The sequence below is a fragment of the Lampetra planeri genome, chromosome 24, assembly GCF_965212315.1.
Source record: "Lampetra planeri chromosome 24, kcLamPlan1.2.h2, whole genome shotgun sequence".
Taxonomy (NCBI): domain Eukaryota; kingdom Metazoa; phylum Chordata; class Hyperoartia; order Petromyzontiformes; family Petromyzontidae; genus Lampetra; species Lampetra planeri.
In genome coordinates, this window is record NC_136130.1 from 3162399 (window position 1) to 3184925 (window position 22527).

Here is a 22527-nt window from a genome sequence, read left to right on the forward strand (position 1 = left end):
GCAAGCTGGCGGGCTGGGTTTGCGTTTGTGCACCGCTCTGCGGAGTTGATATTTTAGCGTTATTGCTTTTTTTCATTGTTGCAAAAACACTTTGTGGTGCCGAGATACGGTTGAGAGCACAGATGCAGGTGCCGATGCGAGCGCATCGGCTCCACTTTTCGACTCGTACCTTCAACACGCGGTGAGTGTCGCACTCGACGACAGGTTGATCTTTCCTTTCTGTTTTTTTTGTTCGAACGTTTTGTTTCCGATAGCTCTGGAAGGAATGGGTTTCCGGACGTCGTAACTTGGAGGTGGCTTTCGAGGCAAAATTTAACGAGGGGGGGGAACAAAAGTCGGGCGCGCGATCAACAGATTTCATTTTTTTACTTAAAAAACTCTGGGAAAGAAAATAAAACGAAACGCAAAAAAAATAGCAAACCGTTCGGTAAGTAATGGAGCGAACGTTTCGCGTGCGCGCGTCCACGTGAGCACGCGCGGGGCACCGCTCGGGATCACACCACTCGGGGTCACACCGCTCAGGGTCACAACACTCGGGGTCACACACCACTCGAGGTCACACACCACTCGGGGTCACACCACTCGGGGTGGGGTCACACCACTCGGGGTCACACACCGCTCGGGGTCACACACCACTCGGGGTCACACACCACTCGGGGTCACACCGGTTGGGGTCACACACCACTCGGGGTCACACCACTTGGGGTCACACACCACTCGGGGTCACACACCGCTCGGGGTCACACCGCTCGGGGTCACACACCACTCGGGGTCACACACTACTCGGGGTCACACACCACTCGGGGTCACACACCACTCGGGGTCACACACCGCTCGGGGTCACACACCACTCGGGGTCACACACCACTCGGGGTCACACACCGCTCGGGGTCACACACCACTCGGGGTCACACACCACTCGGGGTCACACACCGCTCGGGGTCACACCGCTCGGGGTCACACACCACTCGGGGTCACACACCACTCGGGGTCACACACCACTCGGGGTCACACACCACTCGGGGTCACACACCGCTCGGGGTCACACACCACTCGGGGTCACACACCACTCGGGGTCACACACCGCTCGGGGTCACACACTACTCGGGGTCACACACCACTCGGGGTCACACCGCTCGCGCTGAGCAAATACCCAATGCAAGTGTAACAACACGCGGCCACGGTCCGTTCACTACGCGGAGTTTGAGTTTAAGTTCTGCTGCGGCTGCCTTATAACCCCACTAATCCCCTCCACCCACCCCTCCCGCCCCCCCCCCCCAGCAACCCCCCCCCCCCCCGCCAAATCGAGGCTCAAATGCTTTCAGCCTCCGGGCGTCGTCACTCATTGTTCATCAGCTTCCACCCACCCCCTCACTGATATATATATATAATGTGTAGATTATTTAGAGATTTTGAGTTAAATACGTCGCACGGCCCACGCCGCATGGCGGGGCAGGGCGCTGCGACGTGGGGGGCTTGACGGCGCTCCGGGTGGGTCTGAGCCCCCCCCATGCCTGCCCTCCTCCCCGCCGTCAATGCCCCCCACCGTCGCCGCTCGGAAATTTGAGCATTCGCGTGGCCTGGGTGAGGGCTGGCTGCAGTAGCCTGACACACGCGTGTCTCTCCAACCCCAGTGTTTACCCACGAACCTCGCCCCCCCCCAGCCCCCCCAAGCCCCCCTCCCCAGCCCCCCGTCTGTCTAAATAGTTATGATATCCCAGCCTGTAAAAATGTCCACCCGGCAAATTTCTTTATAAAAATAGACGCTTTTTTATTTTTCATTTTTTGGAAACCTATAAGTTCGCGAATGCTCTCTTTGGCAAGTAGTTTTATTATTATTAATATTATTGTTGTTTGTTGGTTATTCCTATGATCGTAATCGTCATCATTATTATTACCGATGTAGTAATTGGCTCGAGTGTAATTATTTTTACAAGCTCGTTGCGATTTTAACGATTCTACTTGTATTTCCTCCGTGGTAAATAGATGCCCCCTGCTCTTCATCCCCAGGGTTTAGGGTTTAAATGTTTACGCGACGATTTAGGCCCGACCTTGTTTGTCTCATCAATTTGTAATCTCCGCCGTCCGGCTATAAGTACTTGCGTGAAAAAGCAACTCGCGTTGAAACATCAATTGCAGAGTAACAATAAATAAGTAATAAATAGATTAATAAACAACACCAATAAATATGATAATAAATAACGGATCGATAAATTATTTATTTGATTATTAAAGACCCTTTTGCATTGGTGACAAGACGGAACGAGGAAACGTGTACAATAATAATAGCAACAACAATAACAACAGTGATGCACAATGGGGATCGGTGTTTTGAACGATCGCACAGGGCGACTCAACTGAAGCCTCACGACATGGGCCAGAGAAACAAATAGAATGGAGAGGAGTACTGGCTCAGAGAGATAAATAACTACGGTGCCACGGGGGTGATGAACACAAACGAACACAAAAAACTACGAAAATTAAGAGTTCGGGAGAAAAAAAGACATTAAAAATTGAAGGTTCACATTCAAGATTAAAGTTATTATATATTACGTTATATAATAACTGCATCGTTTTTTGTTTTTGTTTCAGCTGAGGCTACGTAAATGTCCCTTGTTTCCTGCTTCAACGTCTCTCGCCTCGTGACAAGAATTCAGCTTAGCGGCACGGCTCTAAAGCAATGCGCGATAATTTATTTTCGTAAATATTTATTTTTTTATCCGTCGCACGTAGCCGATGCCAACTTGGGTTTCATAGCCATAGAAAATGATTCCACAAACGCTCATTCGCATTACCAAGTCGGTGATATAATAAGTCGGCGATTTGTCTACTTCGTTTCAAAAAGTATTCATCTTTTCAAATTGCCGCACGGAAGTCAACACCAATGTACAAAGGGCATTCATATCTTTACGCGCCATACAAATCTACCTGTCGTCATTTGTTCCAGTACCTGTGCGCACAAAAGTCTCCAACTGTTCCACTGGCGATGTCGTCAGAGTGACATCGTCGCAGAGTCACTGAACTCACGAGAAGAAAATCATTGCAATTTGTTCTCTGTTATGAATAAGCACGCAAGCTCCTTATTAGCAAAAAAAAAAATCAGTTTGTGAGATAATTTTACTTTCGGAAGAGAAAAAAAAAACGAACGATAACCACATTGTCGTCCGCGTGCCTAGAAAAGGCCGCACTCGCACGCCTCCACGCGCCTACGGCTCTCCCCCTCCCGATGAAAGATCAAGCCGCAGCGAGGAAGCAAATAAATAACAAGCAGGCGTGCCAACAAATAAATAAATAAGTTACGTCAATTAATAAATAGCGACCTCGGATTAATGGCGACGGGATGTCCTCGAGGTCGGTGGACGGGTGACCTTTGCCGTTTTTGAAAAGAAAAAAGAGAACCTGAAGGAAACCGCCCCCCCTCCCTTCCCACCCCACCCCCCCCCCCCAAACAAAAACCCACACAAGTCAAAACGGAACCAAGTCGTGGGTAATCGTGTTTCACCCTCTCTCACGCAAATCGGTGCCGCCACGTTAACCGCGGCGGCGTCCGATCCGAGTCGGGAGCGGGACGCCCGCCCGGCTTCCTCCCCGCACCAGCCCCACAACTCATCCCCCACCCGCCCTCCCTCTCTCTCTCTCTCCCCCGCTCACCCGCTCACCCACACACCCACCCCACCGCACTACGCCTTGTGAGCTTTGCTCGTCTTGAAGGAGACCTGGAGAACACGGTCACCGAGTCGGTAGCCGTTGAGGCTGGCGATGGCCATGGCGGCCTCGTCGTAGTTGGTCATGGTCACGAAGCCGAAGCCCTTGCACTTGTTGGTGGCGAAGTCGCGGATCACCTTCACGTTGGTCACCGCTCCGAAGGGGCCGAACATCTGCCACAGGATGCCCTCGTCGGCCTCGGGCGACAGGTTGTACACGAAGATGCACCAGCCTGTGCCCGTGTGGCCGGGGATTGCCACGCCGGCCAGGCTGGTCACGCTGTCGATGGTGAGCGGGGAGAACCTGCGGAGCAGAGGAGCGGAGGGGGGGGGGCAGCAGATGCGGCGCTCCGTCAGGCACGGGAGCCGCGTCCTTCGCTGCCCGTAAAGTCGAGCCGCGCCACGCCCGGCCTACCTGCCTCCCGGTACAACCGCGTCTATTATACCTCCTCTCGCTACGGCTTGCAGTCACGTGCCACCTACTCCGGTGTACCCACCGACAACACGGATTCGGCCAGTGCGGAACGGCTCGAGTTCCGAGGCCCGTCGCCCGCTCCGAGCGCGTGACCCCCCCGCTCCACGACTCGGCGCCGCGGCCTTCCAGTCAGCTTCTGTCTCCGGCGCAACGTGGAGATCTTTTGCCGAGTAAGCCGAGCACGGCCTTGGACCTATTACCTACATATAGATCTAGGGGCCCGCTTGGTCCCTCGTGCCACTGGGGCCCACGTGCTGTGCCAGCTCGGAACAGGGCTCAACTCGCCCAGACACGGAGCCTGCGCCCGACGCCACCACCGGGTGGCGGGGGTCTCCTCGAGCACCGCTCCTAGCGCCAGCGAGGCCTCGCTGCCTGGGGCGCCACGGTGGCAAGATGTTAACTCCCTCGCCTGGTACACAGGGAGTCATGAGTTTCATCCCATCCCTGACGCCTGTTGTATATTTGGACTTTTGAGTGTTCTCTCTCCTTGTGGTCGCGTTAATTTTTCTCCGGGTCCTCCGGTTTTTCCGTCAACGTTGAGAATCAACGTGCGCTTAGAGTATTTGTCTGCTATAAATGTCAATGTGATGAGCCACTCCGTTGAGCTATCGTTTGTGATGGCCAGGTCGCTTCTGAAAACGAGCGACATGGCTCAGTGGGCCCTTACCTGCGTAAAATAACAAATAGTTCCAGTTCAACATTTTGTTTGGTTCAGGAGGGAATGAGGGACTCTGCTGCCTCATTGCTTTCTGTTAAGCGTCCTATAGGGTTGGGAATTTTACCCGATTTTATCTTGGAACGTGTTCGTGCAATGTTTTGGTGCGTCCCGTTGAGCGGGGGCGACATGGCATTTCGAATTAAACCCTTAAACCTTTTACGTCAGATTAGAGGCAGGGGGATTTTGTGTCGGATGCCATTCCGAGCACCTTGTTTCGCATCAACACGGCTCATTTTTACAATCGTTTCGTCAAAAAATATATAATATAAAAATTACCGTGCCACGGTGCGTGCTCACGGTTTTAATGGCCGAATTACCGTGCTCGCGCACGCGTCGAGTATGCAAACACCAATTATTAGCAGCACATCTGACTTTAAAAAGATTAAGCGTGTTTAAGAAAAAATGTTAATGCCTCTCCCGCAAGGGAACGGTGAAATGTAGGCAAAGCAAGAGGCAAGAGATGAATAATAATAATGTTCCAATAACATCCATTATTTACCCAGGAAAGCCTCGCGGAGTATCAAGACTCCTTTACAGGGGGGAGGGGTCCCGCTACACTGGGAACGCTCGGGGCGAACGAGCGATTCGACGGACGTCCTCACGTGCGCAGCGGACTCAAACTATTTAGGTCGACGAAAACCCACAACTCGCTGCGCCGCCTTCTACCGGTCACAATACTCCCGCTCCGAGTGCCGGGCGTGCGTCTGGATGTCACGGAGTGCGCCGCTGCGAGCGTGATCGCGGCGTGTCGCGGGCGGGGGGGGGGGCCGCGCGAACGCGACGGTTGCGCGATTTTTCACACCGCTTCAAGTGAGGGTTTACGTGGGAAACAAGGCGAAGGGCTCGTGTTTAATTGCCAACGAGTACATCTCAATGTGTGAGCCAAGGAGCACCGGTAAAATTACTGTCACTATGATTATACGCGCCAACGGGAGTCATTTCCGACCGACTTCATGTACGGTCTGCACGTACAATTTATTTTATTTTACCATCAATAATTTCCGGCACTTCGCCAATCCGCTGCTGAATAAAGGCTCTCCCCCATGCGTGTCGGTCCTGCGAGTTGTTTGACCGTACTTCACCACGCTGGTCATATACAGAATATTATATGGTCCGCCCGAGTGCTGTGGTGAAATCGCTCGACCCACGTCGCGCTTAAACCCTAGCGCCGGGGTGGGGAGACTAAGTACCTACTTCACGGGATATCAACAGTTGCTTGTCCGCTGGAGCGACTGGCCCCTGTCATAGGAATGTGGAATTTCCACCACTGGCGCAGGGCTGCCACACGGAGGTGAGCATCACCTGTAGCTCGCTTGTGCGGAGAGACACTGGGGTAAGCAAATGATAGCGGTACAGAGGCGGCTCGACGTAGCGTCTTTAAGTGTCAGCGTGTCTCTGGATGCTGCCTGCGAGCATTGGAGGGGTGGGGGGGGGACGGGGGCTCTGTTGATCGTACAGAGAGAAGGGGGCACTCAGCCAACCAGGGCAGACTTGTAAATGCTCATTTATTGGCTGAAACCACCTTGACCCTTTCCCATTCCGATGACGTACGTGTCTCTTATTCCGTTCCGATGAATCGGAAGAAAACAAACTGGTGAAGAACTTTATCAGAAGGAAAAGTGAAAAAATGTAGACAAAGAACTTTGTCGGTAATCTTCAGGTCGGGAGAAACACCGAGGCTCCCACAAGGCCATGCGGGGTGAGGGGCGTGTGGCGCAGTTTGGCGCCAGCTATCGTAGAGTGCGGTCGTGTCGCTACGGTTCTCTGCGGTGAGTGCAACATATAAAATTAATGCCGAGCTGCTTGCGCGTCCGGAGATTCCGTGGTGAACGAGACCCCCCCCCCCACCCTGCAACTTGCAGAAGTATCGGAACGGGAAAGGGTTCATTGGCCAATAACTTTTCAGTATATATATAGAGGACCGCAGAGCGTGGGCAATTGTTGGCGCCGGCTCACCGACCCGCTTGTCTGTGATTCCTCCTCCTGGCGCCTCTCGAGTCGTTAAGAGTTGGCATCATTATTGTTATTACTGATTATTATTATTTAAACAGGGGCAGTGAGTTGACTGCACGGAGGGCTGGACGATAGGGGGTGTTTATATTTTTTGAATCCATAACGTGTTGTTTCAGCGACTCGTAAATATAAGAAACAACACTAACCAACTGATGAATGACCTGCCCATTGTGTAATCGCGGGCAATGTATCATCGCCCCCGCAGCTGCTGAGGTTGCTAATGGGCCCAGCGGTCCTGTGCCGTGTACAATTCCACATGCAAATGAGTTCGCGTGCACCGCTCCGCGCCCACGAACCCCGCGGAGGTCACGCGCCCATGTCCGCTGGGGACGGCGTTAACGCCGCTGTCACCCACCGTCCGTCTCAGGGGGGCAGTTGTTCTGTACCAGGGGCGACCACTGTGTGAGACCGGAGCCCCCCACCAAAGCCCCCACTGATGGATGTCGCCGCCCCCCATCCAGGATCTCTGTCGTCTCCCACAATGAGAATTAGGGTTTGGTTTGCGGAGTGAAAACAAATTCAAAAGTGTTTTCCCCCCCCCCCAGCCGTTCAAGCGAGCATCCGTCGGGAAGCCCTATGGCTTGGTGGTGGAAATTCCACATTACCGTGACGAGGTCCAGTTACTGCTTATTAACATATTATTCACCGGTGACTTCCTGCTCAGCGGTGCTGCAGCATCATTAATGATGATAGTGATCCCGCTTATGGTGATGACGATGATGACAGTGATACCGATGACGACGATGATGGCAATGATAATGGGATTCAGTACGCTGAGGCCAGGAATTCGACTCTCCATTCGCATAACTGGGAGCTCCGTTGCTTTACAATCTAATCTGCAATTACAACGGAACGATCACGGTTTGGATGTGTAAAGTGTATGAATGCAAGGAGGGGGGCGGGTGTCAGGATTCGCACAACGAGGGGAGGGGCGAGAGGACATGGAAAGAATGAACGATTTTGGTTCCTTTTAGCACAGACGTAATAAAAAGAAATAAGCAGACTTGAATGTGGAATCGCCACGACGCGCCTGCTTGTCCCCGTGCGGCGGCGGCTACCCGGGGTGCGCGCAGGAGGGCAAAAAAACCGAATGCCGTGAATATCAAAGGGGAGCCATCGATCGGTGGAAAATGTTGAAAGCCGGTTTTGTTTACGACGGCTCCGTTGACGCCCCAACCTCGCCTCTGTGTCTGCCCGCGTCTGGAGAATATCTGACCTCTTGACCCATCATCTCCCACCCTGCTCGCCCGCCCACCCCCCCTACCAATCGCCGACAATTCCCCCCAACAGCCCCTCCCCAGCCTAGAAAGCCGCCACCCTCCGCCCCACGCCCATCGCCTTCATCCCTCCCAGGTTCAACGCGACCAAACCGAGTCACACTTTACGACGGGCAGAATTAACATTGATCGCCAACGAGGGGGGAGAGGAGGAGAGGGAGAGAGCTCAGCTAAACAACAAAAAAATGCGTAAAAACGGCAATGACGGCTTGGTGAGAAACGACCCGGCTTGAAAAAAGTCTATCGCCTCCTCCCTTCAGGAATTTCACGGCCGTTTTAATGATAAATTGAGTCGTAAATAAAGCAAATGGTTTTTATTGCTTTTTCTATATTTCCTTCCCCCCACCACCCACCCGCCCGCCCACCCGCCCGCTCCGTTCTTCCCCACCACTCGTGCGTTGTCAGTGGGTTTTTTTTTCCCCGCGAAGCTAACTTCTCATTTCCCCACGACAAAAAATTACCGTTCCCCCCCACCCCCCCCCCCCCCCCACCAGGCCGGCGGAGGCCAAAGGAATTTCTACCGTGGGCGCAATCGCCGATGGTGGACGTGGGTTCGCACCCCCCCCCCCCCCGATTCTCTCGGTGAATTCCTATCTCTCTCTCTCGCGCACGCCGCGTCGCGGATTGGCATCGCATCGCCGGCTCACAGCGGCGCGGGACGGGACGACGGGGGCTGGGGGTTAAAATGACACCCAGCATTTTGTAACCGTCGATTAAACGGCGATGTTTCTTTTTTTGGGGGTGGGGTGGGGGAAGGGGGATTTGTTTCGGAACAAAAATTGTCATTATATTTGTGGGTGCGCGCGCGCGTCGGGGAAGCGTTGTGTCGTTTGCGGTTGACCGAGGCACGCACGACGCTTCTTTCTGGCTTGCGCGTACGCGAGAGGGGGGGGGGGGGGTAATGCCATCAAAAAGCAATCCGAGCGGCGGGAAGAGAAATTAAATGAAAGAGGAACGCAGGCGTGTGGATGAGGAATATGAGAGGCTTTTGCAGGAAATGCGAGCGGAAATTCCATGCCGAGACGCGGCGATCGCGTCGTTGTAATCATTCAATATGCAAACAAACAAAAAGAGCAAAATGCAAAGCTTCCTCGTTCTAAAAAGAAAAACAAACAGAAAATGAACATTAGCTGTCGGCGTTGGGAAGAAGTGGCCATGAAGGTTGGGGGGGGGGGGGTGCTTAACCTAGAAATTGAAAGCAAAGAGTGTGGGAAAAAATATAAAATGTATGACAAAGAGCAACCGCAGGTGTAGGACAGGGTCCTGGGGGGTGGGGGTTGGGGGCCCGGGGGGAGGGGGACAGGGGGCGGGGCCGTGGGGGGGGGGGGAAGAAATTACCTCTTTACTCCGTAAGCCATGTTTAGGAGATTGTCCAGCCTAAAGGTGTGAAGGCATGATGAGAGAGAGGGAGAGAGGGAGGAAGACGGGGAGGTTGGGGAGAGAGGGATAGGGGAAGGCAGTGTCAAGGTTGGAGGAGAGCAGCAATGGACAGAGTGAGAGACGAGGAGAGGTAAAGGGAGATAGAGAGAGAGAGATATGGGCAGGGAAATAGAGAAAGAGACGGGAGAGAGAGAGACACACACAACGTTAGAGGTGTCTGCTTCAATCTGCCGACCTGAGCAAAGGCATAAACAGTCAACCGGCGGATCAGCTCAGTAAGTTTAGAACTGGTAATCTGCACAGATCGGTGAGGGAATCGGAGAGCGGTCCGTTAATTTTTCATCGTAAGGGAATTATTGCATCGGCTGCATAATTTACCTTTTTTATTATTATTGAAAACAAAGTTTTAAGCAATTAGCGTAAGCACAAGTGTAGGCCATTGCGCACCGATGCCGCTGCTCCAACTTTGCATTTATCAACTTAATATTGCAAAACATTATTATAAATGCAGTTACACAAGTCTCGGATTTTAAATGAGCTAATCAAGACGAATATCTCTCAAATTTAATCAAAAACAATTACGGTTGTTGTTGTTGTTGTTGTGAAGTATTTTTAGTCAGAAAACTTTTCCAAATTCTCGATCATCACGAGACAATGGAATGGCGTTGTGGCCTTCACCACACCCAACCACCTTTGTCTCCCAGGTACCGATGTTTATGCAGAACTTGAGGTAACCATTTGAGGGCTGGATAAACCTCAGGGAGGGCCCGGAACTGGTTGCGACTGGTTCAGATATTACGGGCCACTGATGTTGGTCGTGACCGGAAGTCGAACCCAGGTCACCAGGGTTCGTAGTGCAATGCTCTAACCACCGTGCCACTGCTCCCCACAAAGACAAATTAAAAGATCCCCCGTGTAGCCTTTAGCAGACTGTTGGGGCTCGTACTGTGAGCGAGTAGCAGCTATGAAGGTCGGCAAGGCACACGCATCACTCGTGTAAGACGAAGGATGGTGATTCTGTTTAACCACCATTGCTTGGCACAGCAACAAGGAGCACCGTTGTAGATGTCAGCAGATGAGATTGCATTGGGCCGACTTCCTCTAAGAAACCTGCCTCCTGCCTCGCCCGCAAGCCGTGTGGGTCGCGTGGGCGACTCGCCCCACGGTAGGGACATCTCTCCCGCCGGGCTCCGCGGGGTCACTGCCCCCCCCCCCCCCCCCTCGTGCCGGGCTCCTCGGGGTCACTGCCCCACCCCCCCTCGTGCCGACCGCGTGCTAACAGCCACGACCGGCCCTGGGCCACTCGGCCACCACTACTTGCGCCGAGGGATTCCGGCAGAGCTGAGCAGGCGAGCGCAGCGGATTTTATTTCAATCACGCGGGGTCGGCACGGCCGGGAGACGGGGGGGGGGGAGCAGGTAGGGGGGCGCTCCCAGTCGAGCCCGTGGGGTGGGGGCTCCGCGCCCCGTCCCCACCCCCCAGAAAATCGAGCGCGTGCCTCGACAGCCCCGTCGCCACTCCGGGTTCATATTTGCTGGGGCTTGACCTCCTCCACACGAGGGATTTTTCAAATAAATATATATAAATATATATATAAAGCTCTTTAAAGAAAAAAACACACACACACAAGCTCCTCGCACTGCCGCCGCCACGGCCGCTATGCATCCCGTCGGCCAACGTGCGCCCCCTTGCCCCCCCCTCCCAACTCCCCCACTGCTCAAGAGGCCTGACAAACTGTAGCGGGCCGGCCTCCGAATGTAATCTCCCTGGTGCACGGCAGGCGATTGCACGGCTCTGTCCGGGCTGCCTTTCTCCCCCCCTCTCCCATCTCGCTGTGATGGTGACTAAATTGCCTCCCTCACTTCTCCTCCGCCTTCCCCCCCCCCCCCCGCTCGAAGTAACGTGGAATAAAAGTTTTCCCGTTCTCCGTTCCTCATTTGTCTCCCCGCGTCTCGCTTGTCTCTTGCGATCAGCACCGCAAACTTTGCGCTAGTTTCTGTGTCTGTAGTTGTTGTTGTTGTTCTTCTAATAGGGAGGTACCGGACAGCAGTGTTGCTTTTTTTATTCTTTTCACAGGCGGGCATGAGCTTTTTCTCTTTTTGGCAACACGCAAATGTACCGGGATTGTAGCGGCATCAACACGGACTTAGACGTCGCTGACGGTATCGTCGCATGATTTCTATTTGGCTCGGGGTAGTGGAAATAGCAAGAGCGTTCCATTCCAGCCTCCTGTTCCACCCCCCACCCCTCACCCTTGGTTTATCTCAACTCTGCTATCGGCACCGTGTTTTGCGATGAAGAATCCATTTGGAAATCTCTCAGCAGTCGGTGATTGTCTTTTGTTTGTCGCAGGACTCCGCAACCTGACGCGTCCTTCCTGCGCATCGTTATGCAATCGCGAGGGAATGCGTGCCGCAGTAAAGCCGCTGCGCTGCGTCAACGAAGGAGGAGGAACAACAGAACAACACGAACTCTCTCTCTCTGTGTCTGCCCTGATGCCCCTCTCGCCGTGCCCAGCAGCAGACCTCGACATTGCCACCGAGCTCCTGAACCACAGTGCTGCTGCCGCCACCACCACCACGCACGCTCTAGGCCAGGATTACCTGGCTAGGATTAGATTACTCAAACAAGTACCTGTCAACATCAGCAGCGTGCCTTCATAGGTACTCGCTAACAGCACTTGCCCCACGGTGGTGGGGGGGGGGGAGATAGTAACCTAAGTCGTTTTCTATATACCGTACTACAGAAGCGTAAATACTCTCGCAATCAATACCCCGGGCTATAAATAGTCGCGGGCGGGCGCGACTTCGCTTTGGGCTGATCGTAATTTGTGGCAACAGGAGGGGTCAAAGTGGCTGGGATTGCGAAGCGACGGCTCCTCCACTCGCTCTAATGACCGTCTGGAGCGATCGGTGGGGGGGGGCTCAGCAAGACATGGGGGTGGGGGGGGCGTCTCGCAAACACGGGAGTCGCACCTGCACCCCCACTTTCTTACCCCCTGCCCCCCACCCTCCCTTCCAACCACCAACCCCCCCACCCAGCCCCCCATACACATTCGAGGGCCTTATTAGCGGCAGCCGGCTGCACACGGCACCGTTTGCCGACAAAGCAAACATCGCCGACCACAACACCCCCCACCTCTCTCCCTAATTAATGAGTCGGCGCTTAATGCAGCCACCGCAGTGTGCGAGCGCGCGGCGTGTGAGCGCGCGTGTGTGTCAGTGTGTGTGTGGTTGTGTGTGTGTGTCAGTGTGTGGGTGTGTGTGAGGTTGTGTGTGTGTGTCAGTGTCTGTGTGTGTCAGTGTGTATGGTTGTGACTGGAAGGATGCCCTGGTGGTCCCCCTCTTTAAGAAGGGGACCGCACAGACTGTAACAACTACAGGGGCATCTCACTCCTCAGTGTGCCGGGAAAGGTCCTGGCAAGGATTATTCAACATCGCCTTGCTAGGCACGCTGAGGAGAGGCTTGCGGAGCCTCAATGTGGTTTCAGGAAAGGACGGTCCTGCACGGATGCCATGTTTTCTGTCCGTCTGCTACAGCAGAGGTGTAGGGAATTCCAACAAGACCTACATCTCTGCTTTATTGACCTGGTCAAGGCCTATGATACCATCAGTAGGCTTGGGCTCTGGGTTGTTCTTCGTGCTTTCGGAGTCCCTGACCCTCTGCTCACGATCATTAAGGACCTTCATGATGGTGAGCGGGCCTGGGTAAAACTACGTGGCCGGGAGTCAGAGCCATTCCTTGTACACCTTGGGGTGCGACAGGGATGTCCTCTGGCTCCCACATTATTTAACATCTATTTTGACCACGTAGTTCGTGAGGCCTTCAATAGCTGCACCAGAGGAATTTCCATCTAGTACAGATATAATGGGAGGCTAATCGATGCCCGGGTGCGGTCAAGGGATGGCTCCCTATTGCTCAACCATGTTATGTATGCCGATGATCTGGTAATCGCTGCTCACTCAGAGGAGGAGTTGGAGACGCTGCTGCTAAACCTGGAGCTTGCCACTAAGAGGTGGGGCCTTACCATCAGCCCCACCAAAACTAAGCACCTGCCAGGGTATTTTGTACCATCGGACACTCCACCCCCACAACTCCCAATTGGTGATAGGGCAGTTGTTGGAGAGAGTGGAGAGTTTCCCATATCTGGGCAGTGTGCTTATGACCGGCTCCGGTTTAACAGCAGATGTGTCACTCCGAATCAGTCGAGTGGCATTATCTTTTCATCGCCTGCGTAACGCTGTGTGGAAGTTACCTGGTCTTTCGAACCGCACGAAGCTTCAGGTCTTCTTTGTCACAGTCATTCCATCCCTTCTCTATGCTTGCGAAACGTGGACCCCTCTAATGGAACATCTTCGCTGGTTGGAAACATTTAGGCTGGCCTGCCTACTATCCATCCTGGGTTTAACCAGGCTGGATTGTGTGAGGAGCTCACAAATCCTTGAAAGATCTGGACAAAGTCCCATCGATGAGCTCCTCCGACAGACAAGGCTGCGTTGGCTGGGTCATGTAGCCCGCATGCCCAGCCACCGCATGCCCAAACAGCTTTTGTTCGGCCGGATCGAGGGGGCTAAACGGGCGCGGCACGGGCTAGAGAAGAGATGGAGTGATGTGGTACAGGAGGACGTGGAGCTGAGTGGACTTGCCGATGACCGGTACCAGCGGTGTCAAGATCGGCCTCTGTGGAGGAGGCTCGTGAAGGACGCTACTGGGCAGTTGGAGGCAGTCACCCTCCAACAACAACAGAGGGCGGAGGAGCGACGCTCACAACAACGAGTGGAGTGCTGGGTGGCTAAAGCACAGCAAGTTGGCACAGTAGGGGGCACTGGTGGTGCATCAGCCAGTCGTCTCAGTCATCTCAGTCAGTCGACCCGTGGCACCTTGGTCTGCCCCGTGACCTCCTGCCAGCAGGCGTTCGACACTTCACGTGGCCTCAAGGTGTACATAGCCTGGCACAAGCGTCGTGGTGACGTCACCGTCACTAAGTGACGAATGGCGGTTGTTGTTGTTGTGGTTGTGCAGCAGTTGTTAGCGCGATGCGCGATGCGCTAACAACCGCATGCCGAGTTCGATTTCCGGACAATATCAATGACGAATATTTGAAACTGGTGCTGGGCCTTCCCTAGGTCGACTTCGGCGTCAATTTAGTCCCCGGTGCTGTGTGTAAAGCATCATTACCGGGCGTTGGGCATGGTGTTGGCCACCCAACCCCTTCGACTGTGCCGTGCCGGCCTTCATCGACAGCACTTGCCCCAACAGTGGGTTCACGGGGCTGGGGTCTTTGTGTGCAGCACTGGTGCACTGGGTAGCGCAGCGGTCTCGCATAGGTGGCGAGCCTCTTCTTGGTCGACTCCGCCTTAAATGAGCACGCCGTGCCACGTTAAACTATCCACACTCTGGAGACACATTCTGGTGAGGTTGCGTGCGGGCCACGACCACCAACATCTCTACACCGAGCAGCACTCTTAGAGGCCCCGCCTCCTGTTCGAGGCCCCCTCCCTACGCCGTCGCAACAACGGGAACAAAATGCCTCACAATTCCCGACACGTCTGCTCTGGTTTCCCCAGGAATGCTGTCTCCCTGTCGACTGTCGCAGTTTAAATGTCTCACTCTGGTCGATAAATATCTCCAATAGTCTTGCACTACCCGATTTCACGCCTCTCAAATCTTACTTCTCTGTCCCACCACGTCCTCTACATTCCCAATCTCTAATGGCCCATCTCTCTGACTCCCTCGCCCTGTGCCCAGTCTCGCTCTCGCGTTCCTTCTACCTTCTTGATTCCCTTCACTGGAAACAACTCCCACTGCACCGCATCAAACAATCATCTTCACGATAGCCTGCAGCTTCCCCTCCTTCCTTAAAGCAACCACCATCTCTTCTACTGAGCCCATCCTGCCACTGCTACTCCCTGTACTCGCCCCCCAGCTACGACCAGACCTACCCCAACCCCTATCACTCCCACTACCCCAACCCCTATCACTACCCCAGCCCCTATCACTCCCACTATCACTACCCCTATCACTAGCCCCATCACTACCACTATCACTACCCCTATAAACATAACTACCCCAAACCCTATAACGAGGCCCAACCCCTATCACTACACCAGCTCCATCACTACCCCAGCCCCTATCACCACCCCAACCCCTATCACTACCCCAACCCCGATCACTACCCCAACCCCTATCACTACCCCAACCCCGAACACTACCCCAACCCCGATCACTACCCCAACCCCTATCACTACCCCAACCTCTCCTCAACCACTCCCACGTGTCCTCGAGTCACCATAACTACACCACCATTTTAATAACAACCCCACTCTTTATTTAAACCACTATCATCTATATACAATGCTATAATTATTGTAAAGTCCTTTGTATTAAGGCGCTGCTGTGTAAATCTAGATGTGATAAGATTAACAAGACCACACGAGATCTCTCGTCACGGCCAGCAGACCTCGACATCTGAATTTAGCTCCTGAACGTGACGCCACTGCCATCATACGCGACAGTAGAATTGGCAAACTTTTGTATGATTAGTTACCGTACATGATGAATTAATATATAAAAAAATAAGCCAAACATTACACTGGGATAGATAGATATTTTTTAGAATGTCATTCTCATTTTATGTTTTTTAGTGCCCGTATTATTTTTTCTCTCCCCTGTGCAATCATCCGCACACGAAGTCGCGCGGGGATAAATCATTTTAGTGCCCTGCTAATTCCCATGCAAATGGCGTGCGGCGGCGATGATTTAAATTTGGCGAAGGCTCGCTGCCCACACTCTGGGCGATAAACCTGTTAGCGTGGGACAGACTTATGGAGCGTGGCATACAGGAAAGATTTTCCTAATCAGTAATAAATGGGATTTACGGCGCCGGTGACACCTCGGGAGCTCGGCGAAGGCGGCCGCCCCGCTCGTCCGCCAAAACCTGCTCACAAGCTCCCCCTCCGATCGCGGCGATGTATTTATCGCACGGGCCCCGCGCCGTATTAACCTTCCGCTAAATCTTGTTTGTAAACGAGTGCCCGGGGAAATATCTCGGGAGTAACAAAAAGTTTTACTCGGAAATTTACGACGGAATGTTCCTTTAAGGCACACGCTGGCAACCCGCCGCGGAGGCTTCAACAAAGCTGCACTGCGAGCGCCGGTCTGCTCCCGCGTGGCCACACGAGGTGGTGGTGGTGGTGGTGTGGCCGGCACCACGCCTTTGCCTCTCCGTGGCGCCGCTGTTTACGCTCGTTCGAGTGCCCGATGGGGTGCGTGCAGGGGAAGGGGCGGGGGGGGCGGAGGGGTGGGTAGGAGCGTGGAGGGAGAATGAAGAAGAGGAGCTGTGGAATAGGGATGGGAGTGTGGTGATGTGACGAGAAGGATGAGGTAAGGTGTGGTAAGGGGACAAGGAGGATGAGGAGGCCTAGGGGAGTCCCAGGACTGGTTTAGACAGGCTGCTTTGTTGAGTTTCAGCAACCCGGACACCACCCGTGCCTCAATCCTTCGCCTCTTGACCCTGCCGTGATCTCCGAACCCTTCCAAAGTGACTGCCCGAGCGATGTAATGGAGCCAATCAATTTCGCTGCTCTGCAAACACAACGCATCTCTTGAATCCATCTCTTGACCTACCCCTCTCGTCATGGCAAATCATCATCAGCCATGTGGTGCATCCACTGCTGGATGAAGGCCTCCCCAAGCTGTCGTCGTCTCTCACTGCCCCGCGACGTAACAATCGATCAGCGCGCGAGCCCATTTCATCGCTCCATCTCTGCGGCGGACGCTCCCTCCCGCCAGAGTTGTGTTCTGCTGAAGCCAACTGTGAAGAATCGCGATTATTATGCGTCGTTATTCTCGCCGTGCACCGCTGAGAAAGCAATCTACCAGAGTGTACGTGGAGCTTCTTTCGTAATTGCCCTTTGATTTGTTGCCCATTGTCCGCCGGCTTAATTGCATTTGACTCACTTCGTTTTAGTGGCCGCATTTATCAATCGTCCCAAAGCAAGGGCTCTGTCATACGACGACGCGCCCTCTAGCACACGTCCATCAAACACTCCCTGTATGTGTGTGTGTGTATATAGAGCACGTGCGTGCGCGTATGTGTCTGTCTCTATCGGGAGCGGTAGTGTAGTGGTTAGCACGCCGCGCTACAAACCCTGAAGACCCGAATTCGATGCCCGCTCACGGCCACTACCACCAGTGATTATTATCTGAACTGGTCCCGGGCCTCCCCTAGGTCGACTCAGCCTCAAATGAATACCTGGCACGGTGTGCGAACATCGCCACTGGGGAGACAAAGGCGGCCGGGCGTGGTGCTGGCCACCCACGCCCTCGTGTGCCATGCCGGCCTTCATAGGTGCTCGCTTACAGCACTTGGCCCAACAAACTGTTAAGGCTATATGGAGGATCTTTGTCTTTGTTGCATTGGTTAATGTGTGCAGAAACACACTGCACATACACGCCGTACACACGCGTACACACGCGTGCACACACAAAACTAAAACTGCGTGCATCATCAACACCGTTGGGACAGGCCGTGGGTTTGGTGTCAAGGCGGTTTTTTAAGGCCACCCAGTTTTTGTGCCAAATTTATTCGGAGAGAGCGTGTGAGAGAGTGAGTGGATGAGTGAGTGCGTGAGCGCGCGTGTGGGCGTGCGTGCGTGCGAGTGAGCGAGTGCATGTGTGAGCACATGTGTACGAGTGATCGAGTGCACACATGAGCGAGCGGGTCAGAGAGTGCGCGGGTGAGCGAGTTCGTGGGTGTGTGGGTGCATAGGTGTGTGGGTGTGTGGCTACGTGGGTGTGTCGGTGCGTGGGTGTGTGGGTACGTCAGTGCGTGGGTACATGAGTACATGGGTTTGCCGGTGCGTTGATAAGTGGGTGTGTGGGTACATGGGTGTGTTGGTGTGTCAACACGTGGGTCCGTGGGTGCTCAGGTGCGCGGGTGCGTACGTGGTGCGTGGGGTGCGCGGGTGTGTCGGTACGTGGGTGTATGTATGGATGGGCGCGTTGGTGGTCATGTGGGTGCTTGGGCACCAGTGAGAGCGTTTGGTCGAGAATGTCTCAAACACCTGAGCCCGAGTGGCAGTGGCTATTATTAGGCAGAGGCTGCCTGGGTCACCTAACGTCAGTGTGGGCAGTCGGCCGGAAAGAGCCGATCCGCGTGGCTGTGCGCAAAGGGGGGAGGAGGAGGAGCGATTGGTGGGGGGAGATTGCGGGTGGGGAGAGCCAGTGGCGGTGGTGGCCGCTAGCTGGTGCAGCAAAACATAACCACGAGGCCCAGTTCGGGACCAATCACGAGTCGTGGACTCGGGAGGACTCGCATTTTGGGTGTCGCGACCTGGAAAATATTTCCTCACTCGGCACACCACATCCAGTATACCTCCAGATATGGCTGTGGCTACTGGTCACGCGCCACCTATTTTGGCCTACCGGGCAAAAGCCACATGCAACATTTTTTTCGGGTGAGAAATATAAGCCCCCGCGTTGAGTCATCGTTGCCGTACGAATCTGAACGCCATTTCCCAGTGCCGCACAATAACGCGCGTAATTCCCCGGTTGCTGCCGTGTTAAAATATAACGGAGTCCCATCACAGCCGAGCGTGGTCGTACTCGGAATAATAATAATACGAGTACTCTGTGTTAATGCGTAGACAGCCTTAGATTAATGTGGCAGCATTGGGTTCCTGTGATAGCAAGCAATTAGTGTTAATCTACAGACAACCACAAGCTGAACATGACAGTGCTCAGCAATTGCCGCCAAGCATCTCATGTTTGACTTAGTGGAAAATTCTTCGTCTTTTTTTTCCCCCTCAGATGGTTTTGCCGCTTGTTTTTTTCTTTTCTTAAAAACCCGAATGAGGCCAGAGAGAACGGATTTCCCTCTATCCCCACCTCAAGTATCTTCTTTTGTTTGACCATACTTCACCATCTGGGTCAGTGTGGCTCGGTGAACAGTGAGGCCCCGTGACGCGTTCAGATATCGCTCGCCACTGATGTCAGACGTGGCCGAGATTCACTGCGGCACTGTTCCACCCACTCTTTTCTGATTGCTCTTTTAAAAAAATTACGACTGCATACATCATTGTTTCAACCCACTGTTAGATTAAGCCTTCACCCAACTCTGGAGTTCATGACCATACTTCACCACAATGGTCAATGTCGGTTGGTAAAAGGGTTAACTGTTGTCTTGCTCGGGTATCCTCCGTACATAATTTGACCCCCTCCCCCCCCCCCCCCCAGATTCACTGTATCACAGGAGAGGTGAGTATCATAATGCATAATACAGTAGTAACGCATCCTTTCTATCCGACAAAATGTCAACACTGTCAAAAGCCCCCCCCTCCCCAACAAAATCTATCACAAGAATCAGGACTCAGGGCCTGAATCAAGCCTGATGACCAGAATCAGGCCTGTTGACCAGAATAACACATGAGGGCCAGCTACTTACACTTTATTGTGTCTGAGGCCATAACCATATTTATTCCCATCTATATCTCATCCCGTCTGTCCCCCACCAATAAAGCTGCAACATTTTCCGGGAGGCTCAATCGGCACGTGGTGAGCTGGCAGCCCTCTCCTCCCTCTCCTCCCTCTCGCCTCCAATATCACACAAACAGCTCTGCCCACTCAACAACCATCCCCGCTCACACAGCAAGTGTTTTACACAAGTGCGCCGTGAACACTCCTGGCACGCGAATTTGCACAGCCAGTTGCGATCGACCTAAAGTGCGCTAATTCCAGGGGTTGTCATCGCGTGTTCAGCACTTCCACGCCGCTGGTAGGGGGAGGTGGGGGGGGATCCTCCCCGCTGAGGGAGGCCCCCCGTGAGGGCTAGCCCCTAGCGGACGTCTCCACCCCGCCGTCGCTGCGAGCGCAGGACGGCGACATCTTCCCGAGGAGAGAAACGCTCGGCGGTTGGCCCGACCCCCGGGAGAAGCGCGCCCTTGGGATTGTCCTCAACCCTCCTCGATGGCGCAGGCCACTTGCGTCCGACGCGGCCCAGCGTCCAGGAAGCTCACCTGAACCTCTGCGCCTGGTGGTGCAGGGGCCCCGGGTAGCGGCGGATTGGCGACTGGTAGAGCTGGGCCAGCAGGGCCTGGCTGGTCTTCTGGCTCGGGTTATTGGCGAACTTGACGGTGACGGGCTCGGCGGCCCCCGGCGGCTTCTGCCCGTTGAGGCCCTTGATGGCCTCCTCGGCCTCGACGCGCTTGTCGAAGCGGATGAAGCCCACGCCGCGCGACATGCCTGCTGGGGCCACGACGAAGACGGGGCGGCGAAGGCGACGGTGGCGGCGATGGCGACGTGGAGCGCCGGGGGGTGAGGGAGGAGGTGGGGAGTTGGGGGGGGATTGGAAGGTGGATGTAGTGCGTGGTGACCGGAGGAAGATCAGGAGGGATGTGGTAGGATGAGGGGAAAGAACGGAAGAGAAGCACAGGAGGGGAAGGGGAGGGGAGGGGGGGAGAGAGAAACAAGACGCAGCTAAAAACCTCGCTCGCGCAGGAAGAGCCGATTTGTGTCCTGAGACTACGCGAGCCTTCTCTGCGTCAGCAGGTGTGACGAGGATATCGCTCGCTACTGATGTTAGCCGTGCCGGGAACTGAACCAAGGACACTGCGTGAACCACTGCGTCACTATTTCCCATCACGTATAAATGAGCATACCTTAGGTTGTTTTAACTTCAAAAATAACACAGCGCTATTGATTGCAAGCTTTGTAGCGTCATCTGTATGCATCGGCTGCTGCCCTTCGTGCGTTAACCCGAGCTCGCTGATATGCTAATTTCCCCGTGTCAATAGATTTTGAAATCATAATATATATACACACGTAAGCAATCGTGCGACTGGCGCATGCTGGAGAGTGACTGTAATCTGCCTAAAGTAAAACAATAACTCTCGCAACGAGACACGTTTGGCTGAGCAGATGTGCGCGGTTCATGTGGTGGCAGAGTGGCGGCGCAGAGGTTAGCGCACCATGCCCAGAGCTACATGAAGAGTGGGTGGAGATACATGAACAGTGGGTGGAGATGCATGAGCAGTGGGTGGAGATGCATGAGCAGTGGGTGGAGATACATGAGCAGTGGGTGGAGCTACATGAACAGTGGGTGGAGCTACATGAACAGTGGGTGGAGCCACATGAGCAGTGGGTGGAGATGCATGAACAGTGGGTGGAGCTACATGAACAGTGGGTGGAGCTACATGAGCAGTGGGTGGAGCTACATGAACAGTGGGTGGAGCTACATGAACAGTGGGTGTAGCTACATGAAGAATGGGTGGAGCTACATGAGCAGTGGGTGGAGCTACATGAACAGTGGGTGGAGCTACATGAACAGTGGGTGGAGCTACATGAGCAGTGGGTGGAACTACATGAGCAGTGGGTGGAGCTACATGAACAGTGGGTGGAGCTACATGAACAGTGGGTGGAGCTACATGAGCAGTGGGTGGAGATACATGAACAGTGGGTGGAGCTACATGAACAGTGGGTGGAGCTACATGAGCAGTGGGTGGAGCTACATGAACAGTGGGTGGAGCTACATGAACAGTGGGTGGAGCTACATGAACAGTGGGTGGAGCTACATGAACAGTGGGTGGAGCTACCTGAACAGTGGGTGGAGATACATGAACAGTGGGTGGAGCTACATGAAGAGTGGGTGGAGCTACATGAACAGTGGGTGGAGATACATGAACAGTGGGTGGAGCTACATGAACAGTGGGTGGAGCTACATGAACAGTGGGTGGAGCTACATGAACAGTGGGTGGAGAAACATGAACAGTGGGTGGAGATACATGAACAGTGGGTGGAGCTACATGAACAGTGGGTGGAGCTACATGAACAGTGGGTGGAGCTACATGAGCAGTGTGTGGAGATACATGAACAGTGGGTGGAGCTACATGAGCAGTGGGTGGAGATACATGAACAGTGGGTGGAGCTACATGAGCAGTGGGTGGGGCTGCATGAACAGTGGGT

The 22527-nt window shown here is 54.1% G+C and overlaps 1 protein-coding gene across 1 annotated transcript in view; it reads right to left on the reverse strand.

Moving 5' to 3' along the window:
- Positions 1-3679: 3679 nt before the first annotated feature.
- Positions 3680-22527, reverse strand: part of LOC144726658 (ELAV-like protein 2) — a 141344-nt gene continuing 122496 nt past the window's right edge. Inside the window, exons 5-7 of the mRNA XM_078605413.1 lie at positions 20583-20811; positions 9526-9564; positions 3680-4008 (exon numbers count right to left, since the gene is read on the reverse strand). Of these exons, the coding sequence (XP_078461539.1) occupies positions 3681-4008; positions 9526-9564; positions 20583-20811 (596 nt within the window). The 3' untranslated portion in view covers position 3680. The remainder of the gene's footprint in view (positions 4009-9525; positions 9565-20582; positions 20812-22527) is intronic.